General features: G+C 45.1%; 2 protein-coding genes across 5 annotated transcripts in view; one reads left to right on the top strand and one right to left on the bottom strand.

Annotated features, from left to right (window-relative positions):
* Window positions 1–933: 933 nt before the first annotated feature.
* CCDC127 (coiled-coil domain containing 127) lies at window positions 934–12149 on the bottom strand. 3 transcript variants are annotated; one of them, XR_013369262.1, is made up of 4 exons: window positions 11995–12149; window positions 10341–10471; window positions 1242–2126; window positions 934–1128 (listed from the first exon to the last, which is right to left on the bottom strand). XR_013369262.1 is itself a non-coding variant. In XM_077879695.1 (3 exons), exons 2-3 carry the CDS (start codon window positions 10459–10461, stop codon window positions 1465–1467), a joined length of 783 nt encoding a protein of 260 aa, XP_077735821.1. In that variant the 5' UTR covers window positions 10462–10471; window positions 11995–12149; the 3' UTR covers window positions 934–1464. The 3 variants fall into 3 exon arrangements, 2 of the variants coding, with proteins under 2 accessions (XP_077735821.1, XP_077735822.1); XM_077879695.1 differs by having other exon boundaries at window positions 934–2126; XM_077879696.1 differs by lacking the exon at window positions 11995–12149 and adding an exon at window positions 11654–11807 and having other exon boundaries at window positions 934–2126.
* The window catches only part of SDHA (succinate dehydrogenase complex flavoprotein subunit A), a 29244-nt gene continuing 17477 nt past the window's right edge, over window positions 12099–23865 (top strand). Inside the window, exons 1-6 of one of the 2 annotated variants that reach the window (XM_077879691.1) lie at window positions 12099–12255; window positions 19038–19127; window positions 20076–20237; window positions 22134–22277; window positions 22558–22722; window positions 23567–23715. In XM_077879691.1, coding sequence (XP_077735817.1) covers window positions 12193–12255; window positions 19038–19127; window positions 20076–20237; window positions 22134–22277; window positions 22558–22722; window positions 23567–23715 — 773 coding nt within the window. In that variant the 5' untranslated portion in view covers window positions 12099–12192. The remainder of the gene's footprint in view (window positions 12256–19037; window positions 19128–20075; window positions 20238–22133; window positions 22278–22557; window positions 22723–23566; window positions 23716–23865) is intronic. The other variant, XM_077879692.1, reaches the window with a different exon arrangement.

Below are 23865 nucleotides of genomic sequence, written 5' to 3'. Positions count from 1 at the left end.
CTCACTGCAGCTCCAAGCCACTTTGTATCTGCAAGTGTTCCCAAGTCTAAAATCCACACGTGAGCACAAACCCCGCAGACCAAGAAGTGTGCAGGAAGCCCTCACCAAATCCAGCTCTCCTGACAATCAGATAGGAAGAGTCTTGTCAGAGTGGAATTTCTGAGTTTGTGTTGCTGCCACAGACAGGCAGGCTGCAATGCAAGTGCATCAAAGTCACCAGCAGCTCTGGAGCTGTGCGGCCTCTCCCAACCCCACTGCCAGCTGCCTCACCTTTGCGAGGAGGCTGCAGGCCCTCTGAAAGCCTGCTGCGAGGCTGGCCCCTGGCTGGGATGCAGAACCTGGATTTGGGGAGGACGTCCCTACCACTGGGCAGTAAGCGCAGCCCACGTGTCTAAATTTTGTGCAGTTTGAGGGGTTACCGGCAACCTGGGTGCATGCCCAGCAGAAGATACTCATGCGTCCAGTCCTCACCAGAGACACTGGGCTGTCTCTGGGGGTTCCAAATGGGGGACGATTCCTACTCCCCTCACTTGGCCCCATGTACTTTTCCCTCTGATTTTTTTTTTTTTTTTAAGATTTTGAGAGAGAGAGAGAGAGAGAGACAGCAAGTGAGCACACAGAGGCAGAGGGAGAAGCAGACTCCCGCTGAGCAGGGAGCCCTACATGGGGCTTAATCCTAGGACCCCAGGATCAGGACCCGAGCTGAAGGTGGAGCCACTCAGGCGCCCCACCCTCTGCTGATTTTCCTACACATCGTTCTCATGTACTGCTAAGATCACGGTTGGGATTACAAGGGTGATGTGTGAGAGGCTGACTCACGTTAGCTTTGTGAAAAATGGGCCAGTGCCTCATTTTGATCAGTTTGTGGTAAAATGGAGATAATCTATGTAAAAACATTTTATGAAGAGTAAAGAATTACACACATAGGTGGCATTGTTGCTTTTAAATGGCAAGTATTTTTTATTATATATCATTGCTAATAAATAATATGTGCTTACTAAATACAGACACAAGCCAAATCCCAAAAACATACGAGGGATGCTCATGGCCGCAGGAAACCTGGATATGTTACTATTTTGTCTTCATTCGGCAGTTCTATCCATCACCTGACAACTTCTATTTATAATTCTAGGAGAGAAAACATTTGAGGAGAAAACAATTTATTTAGGGAGTAATAAAAACAGAAAACAATGTACAGTGAGGATCAATACTGTATTCGACTTTCTTAAAAACAATCTTACCCTACAACAGAGATACGAGGTTATACAGTTCAGCCTAATAAAATATTACAGCTTAAAAAAATCCTCCTGAGAAACTGCATCCTTAGTAGCTGAAGAGGGCCAGGAAGAGACCCCGTGTCCCGCTCAGACGGGGGGCGAGAGTGGAAGAACACTTGGGGGTGCGTGTGGCAGAAGCAGCTGAGAACACGCCAATGCGTCACGGAAGACGTACTTCACTCCTACCCTACTTCTCCAGGATGGCTTTCTCGACTCTCTGACACTTCCTCAGCTCAACAGTTAGCTCCCAGTATTTGAGATACAGCCACATGAGTCTCCCGTTCTGGCGTTTGTTGGTATTCCAGACGTCGCCACAGTATGTGTCATGCTTAAATATGTCGGTCAGGCCAGCTGCCATCTGCAGGTCCGCGGCAACTGGGTCAGTGGCTGCTCGGACCAGTAAGTTCTTCTCAATTTCCAGCCGCCTGCCCCGGGGCAGGAGCAGGCTGCAGTAGATGTTCTGTCTCTCTGTAAGCGCGTCTTCAAACTCTTTCAGCACAAGCCTGGCCCTCCTTTGCCAGTCATCTTCCTTTTCCAGAAAGCTCAGATACGCGCTTCTCAAGGGCTGCAACTGTCTCCTCTCTTGCATGACCTGAGCCCGCTCCTGTTCCAGAAGCTTCTTTTCTTCTACCAACTTGCGCCCCTGAGAGATGAGGGCTTCTCGGTAACTGGTCGTTCTATTTTGTTCCTTTTCAAGTTCCAAAGACAAGTGAGCGACCGCACGCCGGTTTTCTGAGATCACAGCGTGGTACTTGGCTTCGAGATCCTGCTGGAAAGCAACTGTTCTCTGACGGTACGCTTCTCTCTCTTTTTCTATCTCTTTCTGGGACTCCCTAGACCATATCCAACCTGACACAAATAAATTGGGGAGGAAAAACACACTTAATAAGCAGTCTGAGCTAAGGTTCTATAATCTTTATTTTGAAAATCTAAAGCACCTAAGGACAGCACTTCAATAAAATCTTAAGCCTTGAAAGGTACGGATAACATTTTGTATAAAGCCATATGATCATCAAAATTCTTATCTTAAAATTAAATACGGGCTCCCAAAAGACAAGTGTGACAAGGTTGCTGGCAGTTCCCCTTCCAGCCTCCTCTTCTATGGCTGAAAAAATCTCCCATGGCTTTCTTTCACTCTCAAGCCCACCACGGCTGTGTACTCTGGCCACAGCGCCCCCACGTCCTATTGGCAAAGTTTAAAGGTCAATACTGCTATGCTTCCTGTATTACTGGTGGGTGATTACAGAACTGAGTGATTGCAAAGTACATTCAGACTCGCCTGGTCATCTCCAGTAAGTAGCCCAAGTCCAAGATGCTCGCTTCTATTCTGACAAGGGTACATAAAAATAAGGTGGAGTAAGATGTTCAATTTCAACACATGGTCTGGCTCCCTTTCCCCAAACCAGGGAAACTTGACTCTCACAAGCATGGGACAGACTGAGGAGGCTGTCCTCTGCTGCATGGAGAAATCCAGTGCCAGGGAGGTTCCTTTTCCATCCCCAACATTCAAGGTGGTGTCGTTGCCATTTGGGTCTTCTTACCCTGTGTCCCTTGGGAATCTTCACTGGCCCATGACACCAACCACCTCCAAGGCAGTATTTCCATACACCTGAAAGTCATTTCCACTGGAAGTGCTGCTACCACCCCAACTCTATAAGCATAAAACCGAACATATTCCTTCCTCAACTAAGTCCTATTGCCAACATATAGCATCTTTATCTCCTCCTTTCACCCAAGTTCACAGGCAAGGGAGATGACCAGTAGAGTAGCAGTTACAAGATCATTTGATGAGCACAGAGGGGTATGTGTGAAGTGGAGGAAAGAAGGACTAATTCAGTCTGGGGTGCAGTTGGGAGGGGTTCCCAAAAGAGGTGAATGGGAACCAGTCTGGAAAAATGAGGAGCGGCTGGTAGAAAAGGTCCTTCTGGGGACACCTGGGTGCCTAGCGGTTGAGCATCTGTCTGCCTTCAGCTCAGGGCGTGATCCTGGGGTCCTGGGATAGAGAGAGTCCCGCATCAGGCTCCCTGTGAGGAGTCTGCTTCTCCCTCTGCCTGTGTCTCTGCCTCTCTCTCTGTCTCTCTCACAAATAAATAAAGAAGTATTAAAAAAAAAATAGAAAGGTTCCTCTGGCAGAATGAACAGGGACCTGAGTGGGCATCACATGTTCTGAGCAGATCACTTCCAGGAGTGATGGGCTCTGTTAAGGAGAAGCTAGAGCAGGCTCTGGAAGCCAGCAGGTGCTGAACAATACAAGTCCTCAAAGACTCTGATAAGAACTGGAAGATGAGAGGCAGGAGGGGGCAGATGGTCACAGAGGGAACCAGAGCCAGGAGGCCACTGTTGCCATAATCCAGGGATGATCTAATGAAAGAACCACAATTGAAACACAGAACACACAGAACTGAGGTACGCTATAATTATCGGGGCATCTGGGGTAGGTAGCACTGAATCAGGAAGGCCTCCTGGAGGAGGTGGGACACATGCAGGGGTGATGACAAGGGAGGTATGCAGAGGAAAGTGTGGAAGCAAAATGGAAAAACCCTACATCTGGGTCTGGTCCTGGAGAACCATACCTTATGACTCCAGGCAGACATAAGTGTGCAGAGTCCTAGATAGATTCCGAAGGCGGGGGGGGGGGGGGGGGGGGAGCCTCCTGCTTTTGAGGGAATGGAACAGAGTACTTTCCTAGTCTTCCTGCTCAGCAGGGTCAGAAGCCTGCTCAGCAGTTTGTTGCACTATAAGTACAACAAACACAATGGGGTTCTGAAAGGTGGAGAACCGTGGGTGGACTGGCCAGGGACCTTGGGACCCAAAGAACACTATGATTCTGAGTCCCTGGGGTTTTGTTCAGCCTCACACTCCCAGACTTGGAGCTGAAATGCCAACAGTGAAGACTTCCCTTCAAAAAGCCATAGTGTAAGCCTGCTCTCTCTGGCCAAAGGGCTAGAGAGGTGGCCTAGCAGGACAGAGCTTTGATAATAAACACTCTACTCCTGCTACAGAGGTACTGCGGCCCCATTCCACCCGCCAGGCAAAGGCTGATGGGAGCCCCTCCTGCTCCCCTGGGGTGGTGTCAGAGGTGGCCAACGGGGCAGCAGTAACAAGACCCTCCTGCCTCTCCCAGCCGCAAGACCCTGCAGGAGCTGCAGCTCCCACACCTGCCCACTGGGAATGAGGGGACCCTTCGTCTGGGTGCCTGTGGACAGGAGGCTTTGTGGGGAGCCTGGACTTCCATCCCCACCTGGGAGTGAGGCAGCAGCACCACTCTTCCCCTGCCAGAGTCTTCTTGTCCAAGAAGCCGCTGAATGTCCAAATAAAAGGTCAGCCTCATGATATAATACCCAAAATACACAGGTTTCAATGGAAAATCACTCTTCATACCAAGAACCAGAAAGATCTCAAATTGAATTTAAAAAGATAATCAGTAGATGCCAATACTGAGAGGACAGAGATGTTAGGGTTACCTGACAAAGAGTTTAAGGCAAGCATGAAAATACAAAGTCTAAGCACAGAGATAGGAGATATAAAAATGAGCAAATGAATATTTTGAACTGAAAAATATAACTGACATAAAAAATACGATGCTGAAGTAAGTGTAAGAAGAGAGAATCCTTCCAAAGAGCAAACAACCCATAACAAACCCCATATGAACAAAGACATAAAAAACCCTGAACAAAATACTGGCACATGGCCGACGTCCTGACTTTTTTGGACAGGAGGGTCGCGGACGCCACTGAAGCGGAAGAGCAAGAGGTGACCTGTACAAATGAAGATTGACAGCGAGGATTAATATTTGGATTATTTCAAGATGAGCTTCCTGTTGCCCAAGCTAAATAGCAAAAAAGAAATAGACCACGCAATAAAAAGTACCGCAGAGAAGGGGTTGATCCCCAGGTTTGGGAGAGATGAGGATCCTGTCTGTCTGCAGCTAGATGATATACTATCTAAAACCTCTCCTGACCTGAGTAAAATGGCTGCTATATATCTGGTGGATGTGGACCAAACTCCTGTTTTGACATCAGTTATATTCCATCTACTGTGTTTTTCTTCAATGGGCAGCATATGAAAGTGGATTATAGGTAAGTTAGATTGAGTTGAAGTTATTATAACAGTGGGAGTTTCTTTTACCTAAGTAGTTCCAGTAACTCACCTCTCTGCCTGGGATGGTGGCTTCGTGAGCTTTTTATTGGTGCTGTTTCCTCCACTGACCTACTCATTTATTATGTGAAACTTTGGGCAAAAAAGAGTATTTCTAGTAGGAATGGCCAGTGTTAACCTCCTACTAAAGGATGAAAGAACTGTGCAGTTTGCGGAGTACTAACCATCCTTCAGTATAGAAAATACAGAACAGCTTTTTATTTTATTTTATTTTATTTTATTTTATTTTATTTTATTTTAAATTTTTATTTATTTATGATAGTCACAGAGAGAGAGAGAGAGAGAGAGAGAGAGAGAGAGAGAGAGGGGCAGAGACATAGGCAGATGGAGAAGCAGGCTCCATGCACCGGGAGCCCGACGTGGGATTCGATCCCAGGTCTCCAGGATCACGCCCTGGGCCAAAGGCGGGCGCTAAACCGCTGCGCCACCCAGGGATCCCCGGAACAGCTTTTTAAAAAGCTTTCCAGGAATTTCATTTAAAACCAGATATGTCACTGTACTTAAACTTTTGGGACTGGTTGACTGCCTTTGTAAAAGAAGTGTTCCAGGAAACGAAGACATGCTTCTTTCTGGCCAACTGTCCTGTCTTCTGCCACTCAGAAAGTTTTAAAGTCATTCTTCAGACAATTCTGTCAAGAATAAGCACCGTGAAATCTGTAACACCTCCACTGCATCCAGTCAGCATCCTAATACTTAACATGTATTTTCAATGTGTCCATAGTACTTATCGTTTCTTACTGTGGGTGAGGTCCGATTGTCTAGATCTGTGTACATGTTTTGTTATTATCTTTTTGAAAGTTAAATATTACCTGTTTTAAGTATTTTAAAGCTATTTATTTTCCTAGGATATAGTTGATATAAGTATTATTTTGGTGCAGTCTTTTTAAAAGGTGATTTATGACACTATTTACCATGTGAAAAATAAGTAAAATTTTGGGGGCACCTGGGTGGCTCTTTTGATTGAGGCATCCAACCTTTGATTTTGGCTCAGGTCATGGTCTTGGGGTTGTGGGATTGAGCCCTGTGTCAGGCTCCGTGCTCAGCACCAAGTCTGGTTGACCCTTTCCCTCAGTCCCTCCCCCACTCTTGTACTCTCTTAAAAAAAAAAATTAGGGCAGCTCGGGTGGCTCAGCAGTTCAGCACCATCTTTGGCTCAGGGCAAGATCCTGGAGGCCCGGGATCGAGTCCTGCCTTGGGCTCCCTGCGTGGAGCCTGGTTCTCCCTCTGCCTGGTCTCTGTGTCTCTGCCTCTCTCTCTCTGTGTCTCTCATGAATAAATAAATAAAATCTTTTAAAAAATTTAAAAAAAAATACTGGCACATAATTCTATAATATATAAGAAAGATTATATGGCAGGACAAAGTGATTTGTTTTTTAAGGTTTATTTATTGGGGTGCCTGGGTGGTTCAGTTGGTTAAGCATCTGCCTTGGTCTCAGGTCATGATCCCGGGGTCCTGGGATCAAGCCCCGTATCAGACTCCCTGCTTACAGGGGCAGCCTGCTTCTCCCTCTCCTCCCTGCTTGTGCTGTCATTATCTGTCTCTCTCTCTCTCTAATAAATAAATACATCTTAAAACAAAAAAAGGCTTATTTATTTATTTGAGAGAGAGTGTGAGCAAGTGCACATGAGCGGAGGAACGGCAGAGGGAGAGACTCTTCAAGCAGACTCCCTGCTGAGCACACAGCCTGACAAAGGGCTGGATCCCAAGCAAGACCCATGAGAACATGTATGACCTGAGCTGAAACCAAGAGTCGGACATTTAATCGATTGAGCCACCCAGGTGTCCCCCCATCCCAAAGTAGAGATTACTTATAAAATGTGAGACTGGTTCAATATTCAATCAATGTAAACCAACATATGAATAGTATGAAAAAAAAAATCACATGATCCCATCAACTGATACAGAAAAACATCTGACAAAAGTCAACACCTATAGGTGATAAAAACTCAAAAAGAAAATAAAAACTGGGATGTCTGGGTGGCTCAGTCAGTTAAGCATCTGCCTTTGGCTCAGGTTGTGGTCCCAGGGTCTTGGGATTGAGCCTCACATCAGGTTCTCTGCTCAGTGGAGCCAGCTTCTCCCTCTCCCTCTGTCTGACATTCCCTTTGCTTGTGCTCTCCCTACCAAATAAATAAATAAAATCTTTAAAAAAAAAAGAAAGAAAGAAAAGAAAACCTGAGGAGAAGCTTCCTTGCCTTGATAAAGAACAGCTATGAAAACCCATAGCTAACATGGCCCTTAATGGTGAAGATCGAACGCTCTTCCTAGAAAATGGGAACTTCGGGATCCCTGGGTGGCGCAGCGGTTTAACGCCTGCCTTTGGCTCAGGGCGCGATCCTGGAGACCCAGGATTGAATCCCACGTCGGGCTCCCAGTGCATGGAGCCTGCTTCTCCCTCTGCCTGTGTCTCTGTCTCTCTCTCTCTGTGACTATCATAAAAAAAAAAAAAAAAAAAAAAAAAAAGAAAATGGGAACTTCTCAGTGGAGGCCTAGAAGCGTTAGCCAGTGCAAGAAAGTAAAAGGAAATAAAAGACAAACAGCAAACAGATTGGAAAAGAAGAAAGAAAACCTAAGTGTCATATGTTATACTACAAAAAAAAAAAAAGATTAATTCAAAATGGATCATGGACTTACACATAAAATGTAAAACTAAACTTTCAAGAAACAATGTGAGAATCTTTGAGATCTAGGGCTAGGTGATGAGCTCTCTGGAAGAAAAGCATGATCCATCAAAGAAAAAATCAAAAGACCAAACTTACCAAAATTAAAAAGTTTGCTCTGTAAAAATCCCCATTTAGAGAACGGAAAAACAAGTTACTGAGTGGAAGAAGATACTGGCAAACCAGAAATCCAGCAAAATACTAGAATCCAGAATATAGTAAAAACTCTCAAAACTCAACACAAAAACCATAGTTAGAAAATGGCCAAAAGACAGAAAGAGACATTTCACAGAAGAGGCTATACCAATGGCAAATAAGAATGTGAAAGGATGCTCAACATTATTAGCCATCAGGGAAATGCAAATTAAACCCACAAGGGTGAAAAAAAAAAAAAACAAACCCACAAGGGTGTAAAATAAAACAGTGACCTCATCAAATGCTGGTAAGGATGCCAAGAAACTGGATCACTCACATACTGCTGATAAGGATGCAAAATGGTATTGCCACCCGGGAAAACATTTTGGCACTTTCCTAAAAAACTAAACATCGACTCCCAAGGAGGCTGACAGGAGCAGGTGGTTTTTGCGATTCAGTGATCTGCACAGTGCCTGCTCCTAGGCCAGGAACTGGGCAGATCCAAACCCAGCCCTAAGGGTGTTGCCACTTAGAAGCTCACCAGCCTGCCACCTTGCAAATTCTCCTAACCTTTGGAACCACTACCTGTTGCCTGTGGCTAGGGTGATGAATTCGATGAGTGACTTAGAAGGCTTAACATTAAATTACACTGACTAACAACGATTAATTAGTTTTGAGGCTGGGACAGGCCCTGGAGCGACTCTCATGTTCCCTTTGTTTTCCAGACTCTAGCTTTTATAGCCTTGCATAACAACTTTTACTATTTGAGGTTCTTGCCTTCTTGTACTTTTGAAATGTTGTTTCTGTCCCAGAAAAGGGTCAAGGAATAGTTTGTTTTTTCTTCTTTATTGTCTTGCTTAGGTAGCATTACAGAAAACTTTTAACTTTTCATTCTTATAAAGATTCTCCAAAAACGTTTTACTACATAGTTCAGAAATTATACTGCCAAGGGGTGCCTGTGTGGCTCTTAGCTTTGGCTCCAGTCATGATCTTGGGGTCATGAGATCGAGCCCTGTGTGAAACTCTGCCTCAGGGGGGACTTTGCTTGAGATGCTCTCTCTCCATTAAAAGTATCATTGCAGGGCAGCCTGGGTGGCCTCAGTGGTTTAGTGCCGCCTTCAGTCCAGGGCATGATCCTGGAGATCCAGGATCGAGTCCTGCATTGGGCTCCCTGCATGGAGCCTGCTTCTCCCTCTGCCTGTGTCTGTGCCTCTCTCCCTGTATCTCATGAATGAACGAACGAACGAATGAATGAATGAATAAATAGAAGTATCACTGCAAATAGAGAGGAGCTCATGCTTTTCTTCCAATTAGTTGGTTTCTCATATTCTTAAGTGCCAACCCAGAACTGTGGGATATGATAAAACATAATACGAATTCCTAAATAATAGAAAACTATCATGTAGTAGAAAATAAAAGCTAAAGGCTAGAATAACTATAACCGACCAGTAACTGGTAATTTCCCCAAAGTGATATTCAAACTAGACTTCCCCAAAGTCAGTTCAAATTAGAGAGAATCTGGCCAGACTGAGCAGAGGTTTTCACACTGATTCCCTAAACATGAAACAGATGAAGATGACCAAACTGGTTTTCTTTTTTCTTTCTTTATTTATTCCTGAGAAACACACAGAGAGAGGCAGAGACACAGGCAGAGGGAGAAGCAGGCTCCATGCAGGGAGCCCGATGTGGGACTAGATCCCAGGACCCCAGGATCACACCCTGAGCCAAAGGCAGACAGATGCTCAACTGGTGAGCCACCCAGGTGTCCCTTTTTTTTTGTTGTTGTTTTATTTTACACCTATTTTATTATTCCCTGTCAGTCCTTATGAGGGCAACTGAACCAAGAGAGCCCCCTTCCAAGCAGTGAAGTCTGGAACGGGAGCTAACAGTGACGAAAACCCACTCCACATGGAGTCTCTTGTGTTATTTAGCCCTCATAATGATTCCATGGATAGGGAGACTGAGGCCCAGGGCATTAATTTGCCTCGGACTCATTGTATGGGATAATACAAGGATGTACACTTGCACCTGCCAGGGTCCAAAGCCCAAGATCTTTAAGATTCACACTTCTAGCCCCAAGATGCAAATGTCAGGAAAGCCATGACTTACGAAAAGCAGCCAATCCCAGCATTGGAACCAACAGGGCATAATTCCATCTGCTTCCATCACCCCCATCAGCCCTGGAATTAGGCCGGATATTCCAATTTGGGGGGTCATTTAAGTTATTCATGGAGATATACCTTGAAGTAAATAATAAAGCCATTAACCATATAAAAGGAATAAAATGCATCTGTCACAATTGTATCATCTACTCCGTTCAGTTCTACCTATAAGCTGCATAGTACTGCGTCTTAGGGGATTAAAAGAAGGAGGAATAAAAAAAACAAGGCCTCACACAATTGCCACTCATGACACAGCTGGGGAGAGAAACAGGTCTCAAATACGTGAAATACAAGTAAAGTAAGTTAAAATGTCTAATATAAACAATCTTTGAAGTACAGTTGTATATAAAGATATGTAAATAGGAAGGCAGAAAGCACTGGCTGCTTCAGGCAGTGGTGCTGACTTGGAGAGGCCGAGGCACAGCGGTGTGTCAGGGAGATGTGGATGGTGCTAGGAAGGCTCTCATGCCTCCTGACCTTGGTGGCATGAACACAATTACAGATGCTCCTGGCTTAAAGCTCCGGCTGTATCCTGGCAACCAGGCTGGGGTCACTGTTAACATGGATTTACCAATTTACTGAATACCTACACTAGGTTGGGCATTTTCACAAAACGGAGCGATGAGACTTTCAGCTTATTTCTGCGTGCGGGCCACAAATAATACACACTAATTAGAAAGGAAATAATCAAGGCTTACATAACAAAAAAGGAAACCAGTGCAATTTTGAAAAATGTTATGGGGTTTTGAAATATTGAAATGGGGCTTTCAGTAAACCCTTAACATCTAAAAGTAGAAAATCTGAATTGGCAATAAATGCCAAAAATACTACGTTAAGCAGTTTGTGGCAACTAGACAATAAAAAATTAAGTCATCTGAAAGTACTCAACTGCAAACCTCTCAAGGTAAGTCTGCAAAGAAGAGTGCTCATTTCCTCCAAGCCAGTAAAGTCCACTTGGAGGACACTGGGCCTGAGGAAACATACAATTCCAAGAAAAGCAACCTAATCGTAAATAAAGACAAATTATACATGGTTAGAGTCTTCACAGGCTTCTTTAGTATTGGCAAAGATTTGGAAACCACCTAAACATCAATAAAATAGGAGTGGATGGATTGTCATAAACTAACTCATTAAAATAATTCTAAGATTACATTGCACACAGCTGTGCACCTATAAGCTGCATAGCACTGGATTAGGAGGATTAGGAGGAAGATCGTAATAATACAACACGAAACACAGGAAAGTGAAAACGGTACTTACAACTCTTGGTTTCTTTCCCATGCCACTCAGTCCCACAAAAGAATCCGGGTACCTTACATAAGCACGCCCCAAAGGAAAGACGCTCGGTGGACCAGCGGCGAGGTAGCGCGCGTCAGGGAGGACAAGCCCCGGTCGCCGACCCTCACCGAGTCACCGGCCCCCGACCCTCACCGAGTCACCGGCCCGTGTCCACCGCCGCGGCCCCCGCAGGGTGGACCGGAGCGCCCGCCCGGCGCCCTGACCTACTCCGACCCCTGACCCACCCCTAGTCCGCCCGACTTTTCCCTAGGCCCTGACCTACCCCTGGCCCCCCACCGAACACCGCCCGGCCCCCGACTCACCCCCGGGAGGGGAGCGCTCGGCTCCGGATGCCCTCAGCGGCACGGTCTGCGGACCCTGTGCGCAGGCGCGATGCCCCCACCGCGGGGTCGCGGCGTGGTGCGCAGGCGCGGTGTCCCCGCGTCCTAGGCTGGGCGCGACTAGATGCGCAGGCGCAGTGTGGCGCGGGGGTTGGTGGGACAGCGCGGTGGAGGACAGACATGTCGGGGGTCCGGGCGGTGTCTCGGCTGCTGGGCGCCCGGCGCCTGGCGCTGACCAGAGCAGTGAGTCTTCGCCGCGGAGCGGGCAGGGTGCGGGGATCGAGGGGGGCGCAGGACGGTCTCCGCGGGCCCGAGCGGACGCGAGTGCCCCGCCCCGCCCCGCCCGCAGGGCCCCGGCCTGGGGAGGGTCTGCGGGCGGGTGCGGGGAGGAGGTCGCCGGAGGGTGGGGCGACCCGCAGGGCAGCGGGCAGTTTCCAGGAGCCCGCGGGTCTGCGTCCCTGTGAAGGTCATGACCCCGCGTGCCGCCCCGGGGACGCTTCCGCTGCCTGGGATCCAGGCCTGGGGGCCGGGGGCCTCGCGGGCTACGGTCGCTCGGACGGGTGGCGGCCGGGGGTGCCCCGGGGCCTCGGAATCCAGAAGCGCCCTGGGGCCTCGGGTAGCGGCGGCGGGGCGGGGGAGGTGAGCTCGCCCGACACCCGCCCTGGGGCTTGGCTGGCCGCTGTTCGCTAACCGAGCCCCTTCGGGGAAAGCGTGGACTGGGCGGTACGTGTAGGGCCTCCGTCCTGGGCTCTCCGTGCTTGTAGGAAATCCGACGAGAAGGTCCGCCCTCGACCGGCGCTGCGGCGTGTGGGCACCGGGCCGTGGGTGCCGGGCGTGCGCGGACCCCGGGCAGCCGCGGTGGGCAGGCGTGGTGACCGTCGGGGGCCTGCCGGCCCGAGCCCTGGAGGCCCCGCAACACGGCCCACCTCCCCGGCTAGTGATTACGGGGTGAGGGTCCCAGCGCGGACTCGCGCCTGTCCCTGCCGTGCAGTTTTGTCGGTCCTGAAATAGAGGTCTTACCAGTTCATGTGAGGAGGGTCAGCCATCCCGCCAGCGCCGGAGGACAGTTTACAGGCTTTCACGAGTTGCTGTGGCTGGAGGGTGCAGAGTCCGCGGTCGGTGGGGTCATCGCGGTCAGCTGTCCCTAAGCAGACTTGCAGGTGCTCCTACCTGTCAGCTGAAGAGACTGACGGGTGTGTTTGGGGACAAGCGGGATAGGTCTGTTCACAGTCATCCCCCGCCTGGTGCTTCGTCCTCGTGCAGACTGCGACCCTCAGGCCGGTCGGTGGAGCTCCTTTTGTGGATTTATGAAAACCTTGTCCTTTAAGCTGGGCAGAAAGAATTCTGGCCATGAGCTGTTAACACAGCAGGTCAGGGTGTGTAAACCTCTCCTGTGCTGGCCTGATTTCCCAGGGATCTTGGTCGACAAGGCTGTTAGCAGCCGGCACTTTCCCTCCGTTATCTCCTTGAATCTTCCCTGCAACCCTGTGTTCACACACCAGTGAACCTGATGGCCATGGACCAATAGCAAAATTGAGCCGCCACTTAGGCCTCCTAGAAGATGCCTTTGGTCTTAAAGTCTTTATATCTTGATGAAGATAGCTTTTGCAGTCCCAAGCAGTATATTTAGTGGAATTTAGGGTTGGCAAAAACATAAGCGTTAAATTAGCAGAACAAAAAAAAGAAATGATCCCTGACTGAGAAATGCAGCATAGAGAGTACATGATGAGGATAATTTGAATAAAATCCACGGAGAATTTTTCTTTATCTTATTTCGTTCAATTCTATGATGTTTCCAAGTCATTTTATACTTAAAGCTGCTTTCAAGTCGCAAAATTGTCAAACCTATTTTGCCTTTGTTTAATTTTTTTTTACCCCAATGCACTGACATAATTTGCAGACTGTTGTAAACTAGTTTACTGAAACAAAAAGTATAAATAGTTGCTGGTTAACTGCTTCAGATGAGATTTTTCAAATTCTTTAAGGTGAATATCCAAAGTACTGTTCTAGAATAAGTCAGTTTCTTTTCTTAAAATATATGATTTTGAATATGTTTTAATGGTATATATTTAGAATTGCATTATTTAGGCCATTGTAGTAACTTCATTTTGTTTCTTGGGGTAATTATACTGCGGTGGCATTCAGTTCTGCATTCTGTGCGATGTCTTTCTGGTTCGCTTGTGGTTTAGTTTTGAAATGTAACTTAGATATGCATCTTATTTTGGAGTTGCAGAGATTTTTCCAGAGGCTACCTACCTAGGGGGAATGTATAAAATCCGGTGCCAGCCAGGCTGACCTGAGTCCAGACCCAGGATAGTCTCCCTTTCTCTGTGTGGGGGTGCTTGCTAAAGCCATAGCCTACAGTTCCCAGGCTGTGCTTGGTAATCTTGTGAACTTTAAGCATCCCTATTTTAAAAACCTTTAAATTTTTAATGAAAATAATTACACAGAGTTTTTTAAAAAAGAAAAAAGTCTAGGAGTACAGAAGACTTTATAAATGAAAAGGAGTAAGACCCACTCCTTCCCCAGGTCTATTCCCCAGTGGGATCAGTTCTGAATTGTTTCTGTTATTTCCCCTGGTGTTTATCTACATTTTTCTAGCTAATATGCAGGTGTATTTTTCTTCATTTCGGACATCAACTTGTGCTGCTAAATGAGGATTTAGTTCACACAAACCATCTTCTCACATCCTTGGTGCTTCAGTGTAGTCATGCAACCACTTTTAGATCCTTTATTGGCTGCTTTTCTGATTGTGTAGATCAATTTCCTTTTCATGATTCATAGATACCTGTTACTAGATGAGGATTGTCCTCTTTGCTAGATTCCACCCTTCTCTTCACTTTTTTCTCCCTTTTACTGTCATTCACCTGTGCTTTCCTGCCATTAAAAGGTCTGTTTCCTTTAATTTTACCTCTTAGGTAGATTTCCTCATTCTTCTCTATGTTGTTCTGTTGGAAAATGCTTGAAGCTTTAACTTAAAAAATGTTAGTAAGTGGGGCGCCTGGATGGCTCGGTGGTTGAGCATCTGCCTTTGGCTCAGGTCGTGATCCCAGGGTCCTGGAATCGAGTCCCATGTCAGGCTCCCTGCATGGAGCCTGCTTCTCCTTCTACCTATGTCTCTGCCTCTCTCTCTCTGTGTCTCTCATGAATGAATAAAAAAATCTTTTTTTAAAATGTTAATAAGTGACCCAAAAAGAGTTTTATCAAAGACAATTTGGGTTACTACTGGACTCTCCAAATTCTAATTGCTCAAGTAAGATTTAGATTAAAAGCTAATACTCTGTTTTCTGCAGCGAGTGTGATAATTTGTTAAAGATTTCATGATAGGGATCCCTGGGTGGTGCAGCGGTTTAGCGCCTGCCTTTGGCCCAGGGCACGATCCTGGAGACCCGGGATCAAATCCCACGTCGGGCTCCCAGTCCATGGAGCCTGCTTCTCCCTCTGCCTATGTCTCTGCCTCTCTCTCTCTTTCTGTGTGTGACTATCATAAATAAATAAAAATTAATATCAGAAAGGGAGACAGAACGTAAAGACTGCTAACTCTGGGAAACGAACTAGGGGTGGTGGAAGGGGAGGAGGGCGGGGGGTGGGAGTGAATGGGTGACGGGCACTGGGTGTTATTCTGTATGTTAGTAAATTGAACACCAATAAAAAAAAAATAAAAAAATAAAAAAATAAAAATAAATAAAAAAATAAAATAAAATAAAATAAAAATAAAAATTAAAAAAAAAAGATTTCATGATAATAGCTGCCACTGTTGAAGCTAGCCATGTGTGTGTATGTGTGTGTATGTGTATATGTGTCCTTATTCAACATGAACATCTTAGAAAGAAGAAACAAATGCTTAGGCAGTCTCACTGTTTTTATTTTTTTTTGTAGTTCAACTGAAACAGGTAAGCTTAACGATCAGAACAAAATGGGCTCAATTAGGAAAACCTGTATATAAAAGATGCTTTGCAGTATAATAAATCTTTTTCAAGTTGATTATTTTCATAGGATTTAATATATATGATTATTCAGTTTTCCAAATTAAAATCGTTCAGGTGGCCATAAGTTTACTGATACTCCAACAATGTTCAACGAATGTGCTATTCCTCACTAGCAATTCACAGTTGGACAAGCTTTGCAAAAAGTACACAGAACACAGTGCACTAAAGCAGTGTTTCCATACATCCACCTACAGTGCATCATCACCCAAAGTGATTTATATTTCATTTTTCATTAAATGAACTTGTGCCCTTAGAATACAAAAGATGTAATTAAGGAAGAAGTGTATGTTGTCGGTGTCTCTGGACAGTGTAATCACCCATATGTATTTTTTTTATGTTTCACGTACTTTAAGTCTTATAAACATCTTTGCCTTTCATATTATACCAGGAAAGAAATGAATACTGAAAATAAAAGAATGGAAAAACAAAAATTGATTTATTTTGCCTTTAAATTTCACATCACAACATTTTACTGAAAATGAAGTGATTTTTAATCTGTAGATAAAAGACTCTAAACAATAGGATGTTTTGCACGTTTGGTTCTAAAATAGATGTGAATTCACAACAGGTCTTACATACAATGATTTCAATCCATCAGGCACTCCAGATGATAATGTGGAGATATAATAGTTATGTGATGACTCTTTGATAGTCCAAGGGGATAAATGGGTGCCTGGGTGGCTCAGTTGGTCAAGCATCTAACTCTTGGTTTCAGCTCAGATCATGATCTCAGGGTCCTGAGATTAATCCCCACATGAGGCTCCCAACTCATGCACACTCTTTCTCTCTCAGATAAATCTTTTTTTTTAAGACCTTATCCAAAAATTAATCTTTCTATAGTATTAGCCCCTAAAAGGTATTTTTTCTGTGTAGATGACAATATTATTGTCAGTTTCATATACTTTTACTTTATGAAGAATGCCCAGAGGAAGAAATTTCTGGAGGTTTTCCTAGATGTATACAGCTACTTTTTGTGTTGTGCTTACATCTGCAAAGTATGGCCCATCCAGATTCTTATGATCAAAGGCCTTCATAATTGCCTCCTCCATATACTATTTGAGATCAAATTTGTAACCATTCCTGTTAACAGGACCAGTCTCCCCGTACTGTCACCACAATTCTATAATTGTGCCCATGGCCATTTGGATTGTTGCATTTTGCAAACAGTATCTAGTTTTCTTCATTACTCAGAGATTTGCTGTGGGGCCGGTGGGTCTCCTGAGGGAGATGAGGCGGGACAGGGTGCTCTGCACTCATGGCCTTGCCTCCCCTCTCCTTTGGCGGTATGGTGGGGACATGGGGATGGACTCATGGTTTCTATTTTAATTTCGGTTTGGTATTGCAAAATATACTGTTCTTTTTGAAGCTAATACCTTTATACTGTACTTTATAAAATTTTCAAGAACATTTGTATTAAAATTCTCTGACTTGTTTAAGATATGATTTTACCAATTTTAAAATTATACTAAAACAGAAGAATATTCTTTTTAGTTTTTAGATTCATTTTCTGGGGAAAAATTGGCTTATATCAATAAAAACAAATATATTTAAAGTTGAAATTGAAGAATTTAAGAATATTGCTTTTGTCAGTTAAGATCTACTTAGAAATCCAAGAAACTTATTTGTAATTGGAGCTATCAGCATAAAGTCAACTATTTGTGACAGCCATCATTTCATCTCAGAGCTAGAAGAAACCTAGAGGTCGGAGCCACCTGTGACTTGCAAGTGGCCAAGCTGTCCAGCATTGGCTGGAGTCCATTAATCTTAGAAAGAAGTCCTTCAGTTCAAAACTGTACAGAATTCATTTTGTATTTTGCCATATTCTTCCTGTATTCCCTGCTTGTTTGTCCTACAGAATAATTTTTTTTTACCCAATAAATAATGTGTCTCCCGAATGCAGAATACTTGTAGTTATCTCTACAAGCTATCTCTATCTCTATCTATATCGTCTTTAGTCATGGTTAAATGTACTTCTTTGTGAGATTACTAAGATTTCATTTTATCCGTTCTCTAAAATGCAGTCAGCAGAATGGAAAGACATGCCTCATAAGTTGGTTCACATATGAAGAATGTGGCCTCATGCTGGACTGTGATTTCATTAATACTAGTTTTCTTGAATAAGTGTTTATAGAGTGGGACATTTAAGCCAAACCTTGGGAGAGTTGTAGAAGTTAGCCAGGGAAAGGCCAGAGGCAAGTGTCCAGACAGAGGGAACAGCACCGTGGAGTATGACAGACAAGAGAGGATGTGCCTAAAGCCCAGAACAGATGTGGAGAGTGGTAAAGCAGGTCTGTGATCACCTCTGGGCCTGGAGTCCTCACATTAAGAGTGGAGGGATGATCCCACTGGTGCCTAGGCGTCACAACAAGCAATAGAGCCTCTTCTAGAAAACGGATCTCCCACTACACTGTCCAGTGCTTTTCTAAATGAAGCACAAAACCTTGCAGAACATGTGGTGCTCTAGGGTGAAGAGGATGGATCCCGTAAAAGTGCTTCATTGTTTGCAAACTACCACTTTCGCAAAATGTAAATCTTTCCCATTCTCCACTAAGAATCATAAATTCAGGGTTGCGTGTGGGGGCTCAGGTCATGATCCTGGGGTCCTGGGATCAAGCTCTACATCGGGCTTCCTACTCAATGGGGAGTCTGCTTCTCCCTTTACTTTTGCCCCTCCCCCTGATTGTGCGCGCGCGCGCGCTCTCTCTCTCTCTCTCTCTCTCTCTCTCTCTGTCAAACAAATAACATCTTTAAAAAAAAATTCTAAGTTAAGAAATTAACGTGAAATTGTGCCTTCTCCTGTCTGAGTCTATGAGTGTCCTGTTTGGAAACAGGCTTCATCCTGAAGGGATTTTCCTGGGGTGCCAAGTCTTTAGCCCTTCCCTAGCCTTCAGGGTTAAGTACCTCTACTTAACCCCAGCTGAGCTTTCTAGGTGAACGGGGAGCACCTGGGTACTTGAAGAGGTTGACAACTTAAGGGGAAATTTTGGTCACTAGTCCCCTGTTTAAGACACTTAGTGCTCTCCATCTGTGTCTCAGCAGTGGCCGGCGGCATGGCAGACAGGCACCCGCAGTTTTCACTTCACCATTGATGGGAATAAGAGGTCCTCTGCTAAAGTTTCAGATTCAGTAAGTTCACAATTTTTTGTTCCCTTATAAGTGATATCATTGGCTTAGAGGTGTAACGATCTATACCAGTTTTCAGTATATTGGAATAACACACAGTTCTTATTTAAAGGAAAAAATTCTCATTCCAATGATGCTCAAATTATTTTTAGCATATAGTACTTAATTGTACAAATATAAGCATAGTTGTTAACACTTTTTGCTTGCAGTTTGTAGGTATCTAAAACCAGAGTAAACTTTCAATCAAAGCACAAAATAATAGAATGAAAATGACAGATGAACATTATTTACTGTGACGAGTGACATAGAACTGTGAAGCCACTCCAGTGTAGGCTCTCTGTGTTTACCGGTCCCATCTTATTCTCTGCTGAAGACACTAAAATGTGTTCACAGGTTGTTTTCTCATAAGCTCACAGTAGTTACTGAATGCTGGTGGTACCTTCTCAGTCAAACTCAGGGTTCCATTCCTCCGTGCAGAGGTGGTTGCCCAGATGGACTGGAAATATGCTTACCTGAATGAAACACCATATTAACATGGTCACAAGAAACTTGCTGATCATTGGTTAGGAGAATCACAATCTCCACCGTGTTATCTTAGATTCTCAGAAGCATATGTATGTATATATTTCTACAAATATAAAAGAGGATAATTGAATAGAAAAATCATATTTAGAACTAGTATTTTGATTTGTGTTGTTGCTTTCCCTTGCTTCTGCAGTTCCTTGCTTTGAGGCTGTACCTCTTCAGCATTTCAGCTCTTGGGGGGCTTTCCAGGTGCCGGGATGAGTGTGGTCCCTTTGGCAGGCCTGTTGGGGTGGGCTGCCCTCACCACATACGCCGGGTGGAGGCCCCTGTTTGCCGCAGCTGCTCTTTTGTGCCTCTTTCCGTTGTGCCTGAACTCTGCCGCTGCACCCATAGTCCCTGGCTGACAGGTGAATTGTTCCTTTCCAGATCTCTACGCAGTACCCAGTGGTGGACCATGAATTTGATGCAGTGGTGGTAGGCGCTGGAGGGGCGGGCTTGCGAGCTGCATTTGGCCTTTCAGAGGCTGGGTTTAACACGGCCTGCGTCACAAAGCTCTTTCCCACCAGATCACACACCGTTGCCGCCCAGGTAAGAGAAAGGGTGGTTTAGTGGTTTGGAACCTGCACAGCAGGGCGCAGTCTCCTGCCACAAGCCTCCTTCCCACAACAGTACAGCCACATTTGTCTCCTTTTGCTCCTTGCACCCTGTCAGCTCACTCACCTTGGGTGTCTGTGCGTGTACTGCCTCCAGTCCCATGCTAGAGCCGCTCTGGAGCCTCTCACCTCTTCTCTGCTCCAGTTACACTCAGGTCTTCTCTGAGCACCCACCTTGCCCCCTGCCCACATTGTGGTTTGTCTTCAGTGTACTTCTTCCCCAATCTGAAATGAGCTTGTCTCTGGACTTCCTGTTTTCCCTGAATCTCGTGTTTATTGCCGCATCCTCGGCATGGGCCTCATTAACCATGATGGTGATGAGCTTTGCTGATGGCATGATTGTGTATGACAGAAGAATGCTGGTGTCTGCATGCTCAGAATTTAGGAAGAGGATAAAAGTATGGTGATTTTATAATTTAGTTTTCTCTCTTGGCACACTGTAGGTAGTACCCTAGTTGGGCATTCCAAAATCCTACTGGATTGTTTTTTTCCAGGATTTGGAACACTTTTCCTAATAGAGATAGCAGAGTATGTGGTGACTTTCCAGGAACCAATAAATCTACCCTGATTACTGCTGTAGCCCTGTATCCAGTATCAGCAGTGTTCTTCAGGCACTTAGTTGCCCAGTTATTTTGTTCTGAAACTGTTTTTGTAAACTAAAAAATAAATAATTTATACCTTTGGAGAATACATCGTCTAAAAGAAAAAGTAGATGTAAACATAATTATAAATAATGCAAAATAATACAAGGTTCAGATAATGCAATATTAATACAATAGAAAGAGTAAGAAATGGATAGCTTAACTTGAATGCTGGTTCTAGAGAAAATAAGTTTAGTTGGGGGAAGGATAAGACAGGTGGGGCCTGGGAGAGTCTAAAGTGTACTTCCAGGGGTGCCTGGCTGGTTCCATTGGTAGAGTGTGAACTCTTGAACTTGGAGTCGAGAGTTTGAGCCCCACATGGGGTGTAGAGATGACTTTAAAAAAATCAAAATTGTACTTGTAGAGATTCCAAAAAGACTGGCTGTCTGTGGTCTGATTCTTACTAATAATAATAGCAGTAAAATAACAGCATCTATGCGTACACCAGGCCAAGTATTTTTGTGTCATTTTAAACAAGGTTTTCTCTATTCTGCTAGTATGCCGGTACTTCACATTTTTTTTTTATCAGGATTATGTTTGGGTTTACATTTGGAGGGGTTGGAGGAGAAAGAAGTAACTTGGTAATATTAGCTGCATGTCTTTCGCAGAGCCCCTGGCTCTGCTAGTGACTCTTCTCCTGGTAATTAAACATAACGGGAAATGGAGGCCCAGTAGCACCAAATGGGGAAAGAGTCCCAGTGTGGGTTGCTTGGTGACTGAGGAACAATTGGAAAACAGAGGGGGATGTAAGATACGCCTTTACTTATAAAAAAGGTAGTTCCTCGGTTTTAGCTGGAGAGGAAGAATGTGCGTTCCACTTGTCCCTGTACTGACGTTTTCTGTGACTGAGTTCAGAGCACTTCTTGTCTGTAACACATGCCTGTAAATACCAGTGGCAACATTCTGTCATAAAATGATCCCAGACAGATTTGTTGAGTACCTGTTATGTGCCAGGTTGGGAAGTGATGAGCATTGTGAACCCTCCAGTTAGCTCTGGAGTTGGGCTTCTTGTCCCTTCTTAGGTGGGAGGACTGAGGCTGAGGGAGTCCTGTACCCCTACTGCAGTCAGGTCCCTTACAGACAGTTAGGTTGAAAGCATTTGTTTTTTTCTGAACCCAGTTCTGGGATGAGCCTAGAAGATACCACTGGGGCCTCTCCTTGTAGCTTGTAAGGTTGCTGTCTCTTTGCAGGGAGGAATCAATGCTGCTCTGGGCAACATGGAGGAGGACAACTGGAGGTGGCACTTCTACGACACCGTGAAGGGCTCCGACTGGCTGGGGGACCAGGACGCCATCCACTACATGACAGAGCAGGCCCCTGCTTCTGTGGTAGAGGTAGTGTCCACGCATGGTCTGTTTCTGACACAAGAGAGGTTTTGAGGCAGATGTGGTCAGCCCAAAGAAGGGTATGAGAGGGTGCAACAGGGAGACCCTTTCTATTGTCAACCATTCAGTTCATTTAATGACAAAGTTTTTCTCTTTTCTGAAGTGTTGAGATTTTTATAGGACATATTGGTTTGGGGTTCGCAGGCTTATGTTGAAATTGTTACTGTAAAGTCGCCATGAAAGTCTTGATTCCTTCCAGGTGCTAGGTGTTTGTTTTTGTATTTCACAGCTGGAGAATTATGGCATGCCATTTAGCAGAACTGAAGATGGAAGGATCTATCAGCGTGCTTTTGGTGGACAGAGCCTCAAGTTTGGGAAAGGCGGGCAGGCCCATCGGTGCTGCTGTGTGGCTGACCGCACTGGCCACTCGCTGCTGCACACGTTGTATGGAAGGGTGAGGCCACCCTGGGTGCACAGGGTGACAGGACACACTCTGGTTAGGACAGGCGCGCGGTGATAAGTTGGAAACAGGCCACCCTGGGGACAGGTCAAAATGTCAATGTGTCCGCCTCTGGGGTCACAGTAACTTGGTAAGATGTGTGTAGTCATTATGAATTTAGAAGTGCCTATTTTAGAAAATTAAATTGATAATCGTTATACCGTGTTTGGACGGTGATCTGCTGCACTGCAAGTGTAAGAACAGAAAAAGTATTTTATGACTCAGTACCTCTGAGTTCCTGAACTGATTGATTTGTTTTAATCCTTAACTGTTTAGACTGGACTAACACTTGGGGGACAGTACTTACTGGATACTCAGGGCCTACTTTGGCGTAGCCAAATAATCAGTATTCTGAACTCTTGATTTCCATTATTGATTAGCGAATGTTAGGACAGGAGTCGCTTCTCTGGCTGCGTGCATCGACAGATATGTGACAGGATCTGCCCACCCTGTGGAATTGTGTGTCACATGGGGAGCTGGCAGTTTCATGAGGGTCCTTTGTGTTCACTGAGCAGCTACATTGTGTTCTCTGGTGCATGTGACACACTTGTGTCCTTCTTGTATTCTGATCATACAGCTGAGAGCAGGGTACCTTTTATTTTGTTAGACATCAGGGTCAGCCCTGTGGTTGATGTGAGCTGAAGTCTGTGACTCTTTTTGCAACCTAGGGTTTACACAGTCCATTTGTTACACACCAGATCAGGGCCTGTTCACATGAGCAGTATTGCTGAAATGTCAGTTTAACACCCTAAATGCAATTGAAACTGTGGGATCCTTGTTTTTCTTTCATGTTCTTTAGTCTCTGCGATATGATACCAGCTATTTTGTAGAGTACTTTGCCTTGGATCTCTTGATGGAAAATGGAGAATGTCGTGGTGTTATTGCACTGTGCATAGAAGATGGGTCCATCCATCGCATAAGAGCCAAGAACACTGTTGTGGCTACCGGGTAGGAGTCTAACTTGTATTTAATTTCTGTGTAGGGAAGTTGGGTCTCAGTTTCCTTTTATAAAAATGGAAACACTACGGAATAGTGGTTCAGTCCCAGGTGGTGACCTAACCCAGGAGTATAATAAATTTTGTCAGCCTCAGTTCTCTA

The sequence above is a fragment of the Canis aureus genome, chromosome 31 (assembly GCF_053574225.1).
Source record: "Canis aureus isolate CA01 chromosome 31, VMU_Caureus_v.1.0, whole genome shotgun sequence".
Classification (NCBI taxonomy): domain Eukaryota; kingdom Metazoa; phylum Chordata; class Mammalia; order Carnivora; family Canidae; genus Canis; species Canis aureus.
The sequence above is the reverse complement of the archived record's forward strand: the minus strand, read 5'-3'. Positions and strand labels throughout refer to the sequence as shown.

Excerpts from the sequence above, each read along its gene's own strand:
- CCDC127 (XM_077879695.1), bottom strand. The coding sequence starts at position 10,461 with ATGAATAACTTAAATGACCCCCCAAATTGGAATATCCGGCCTAATTCC. Across the intron at positions 2,127-10,340 it reads GCTGGGATTGGCTGCTTTTC|GTTGGATATGGTCTAGGGAG; the intron begins GTAAGTCATGGC and ends TATTTGTGTCAG.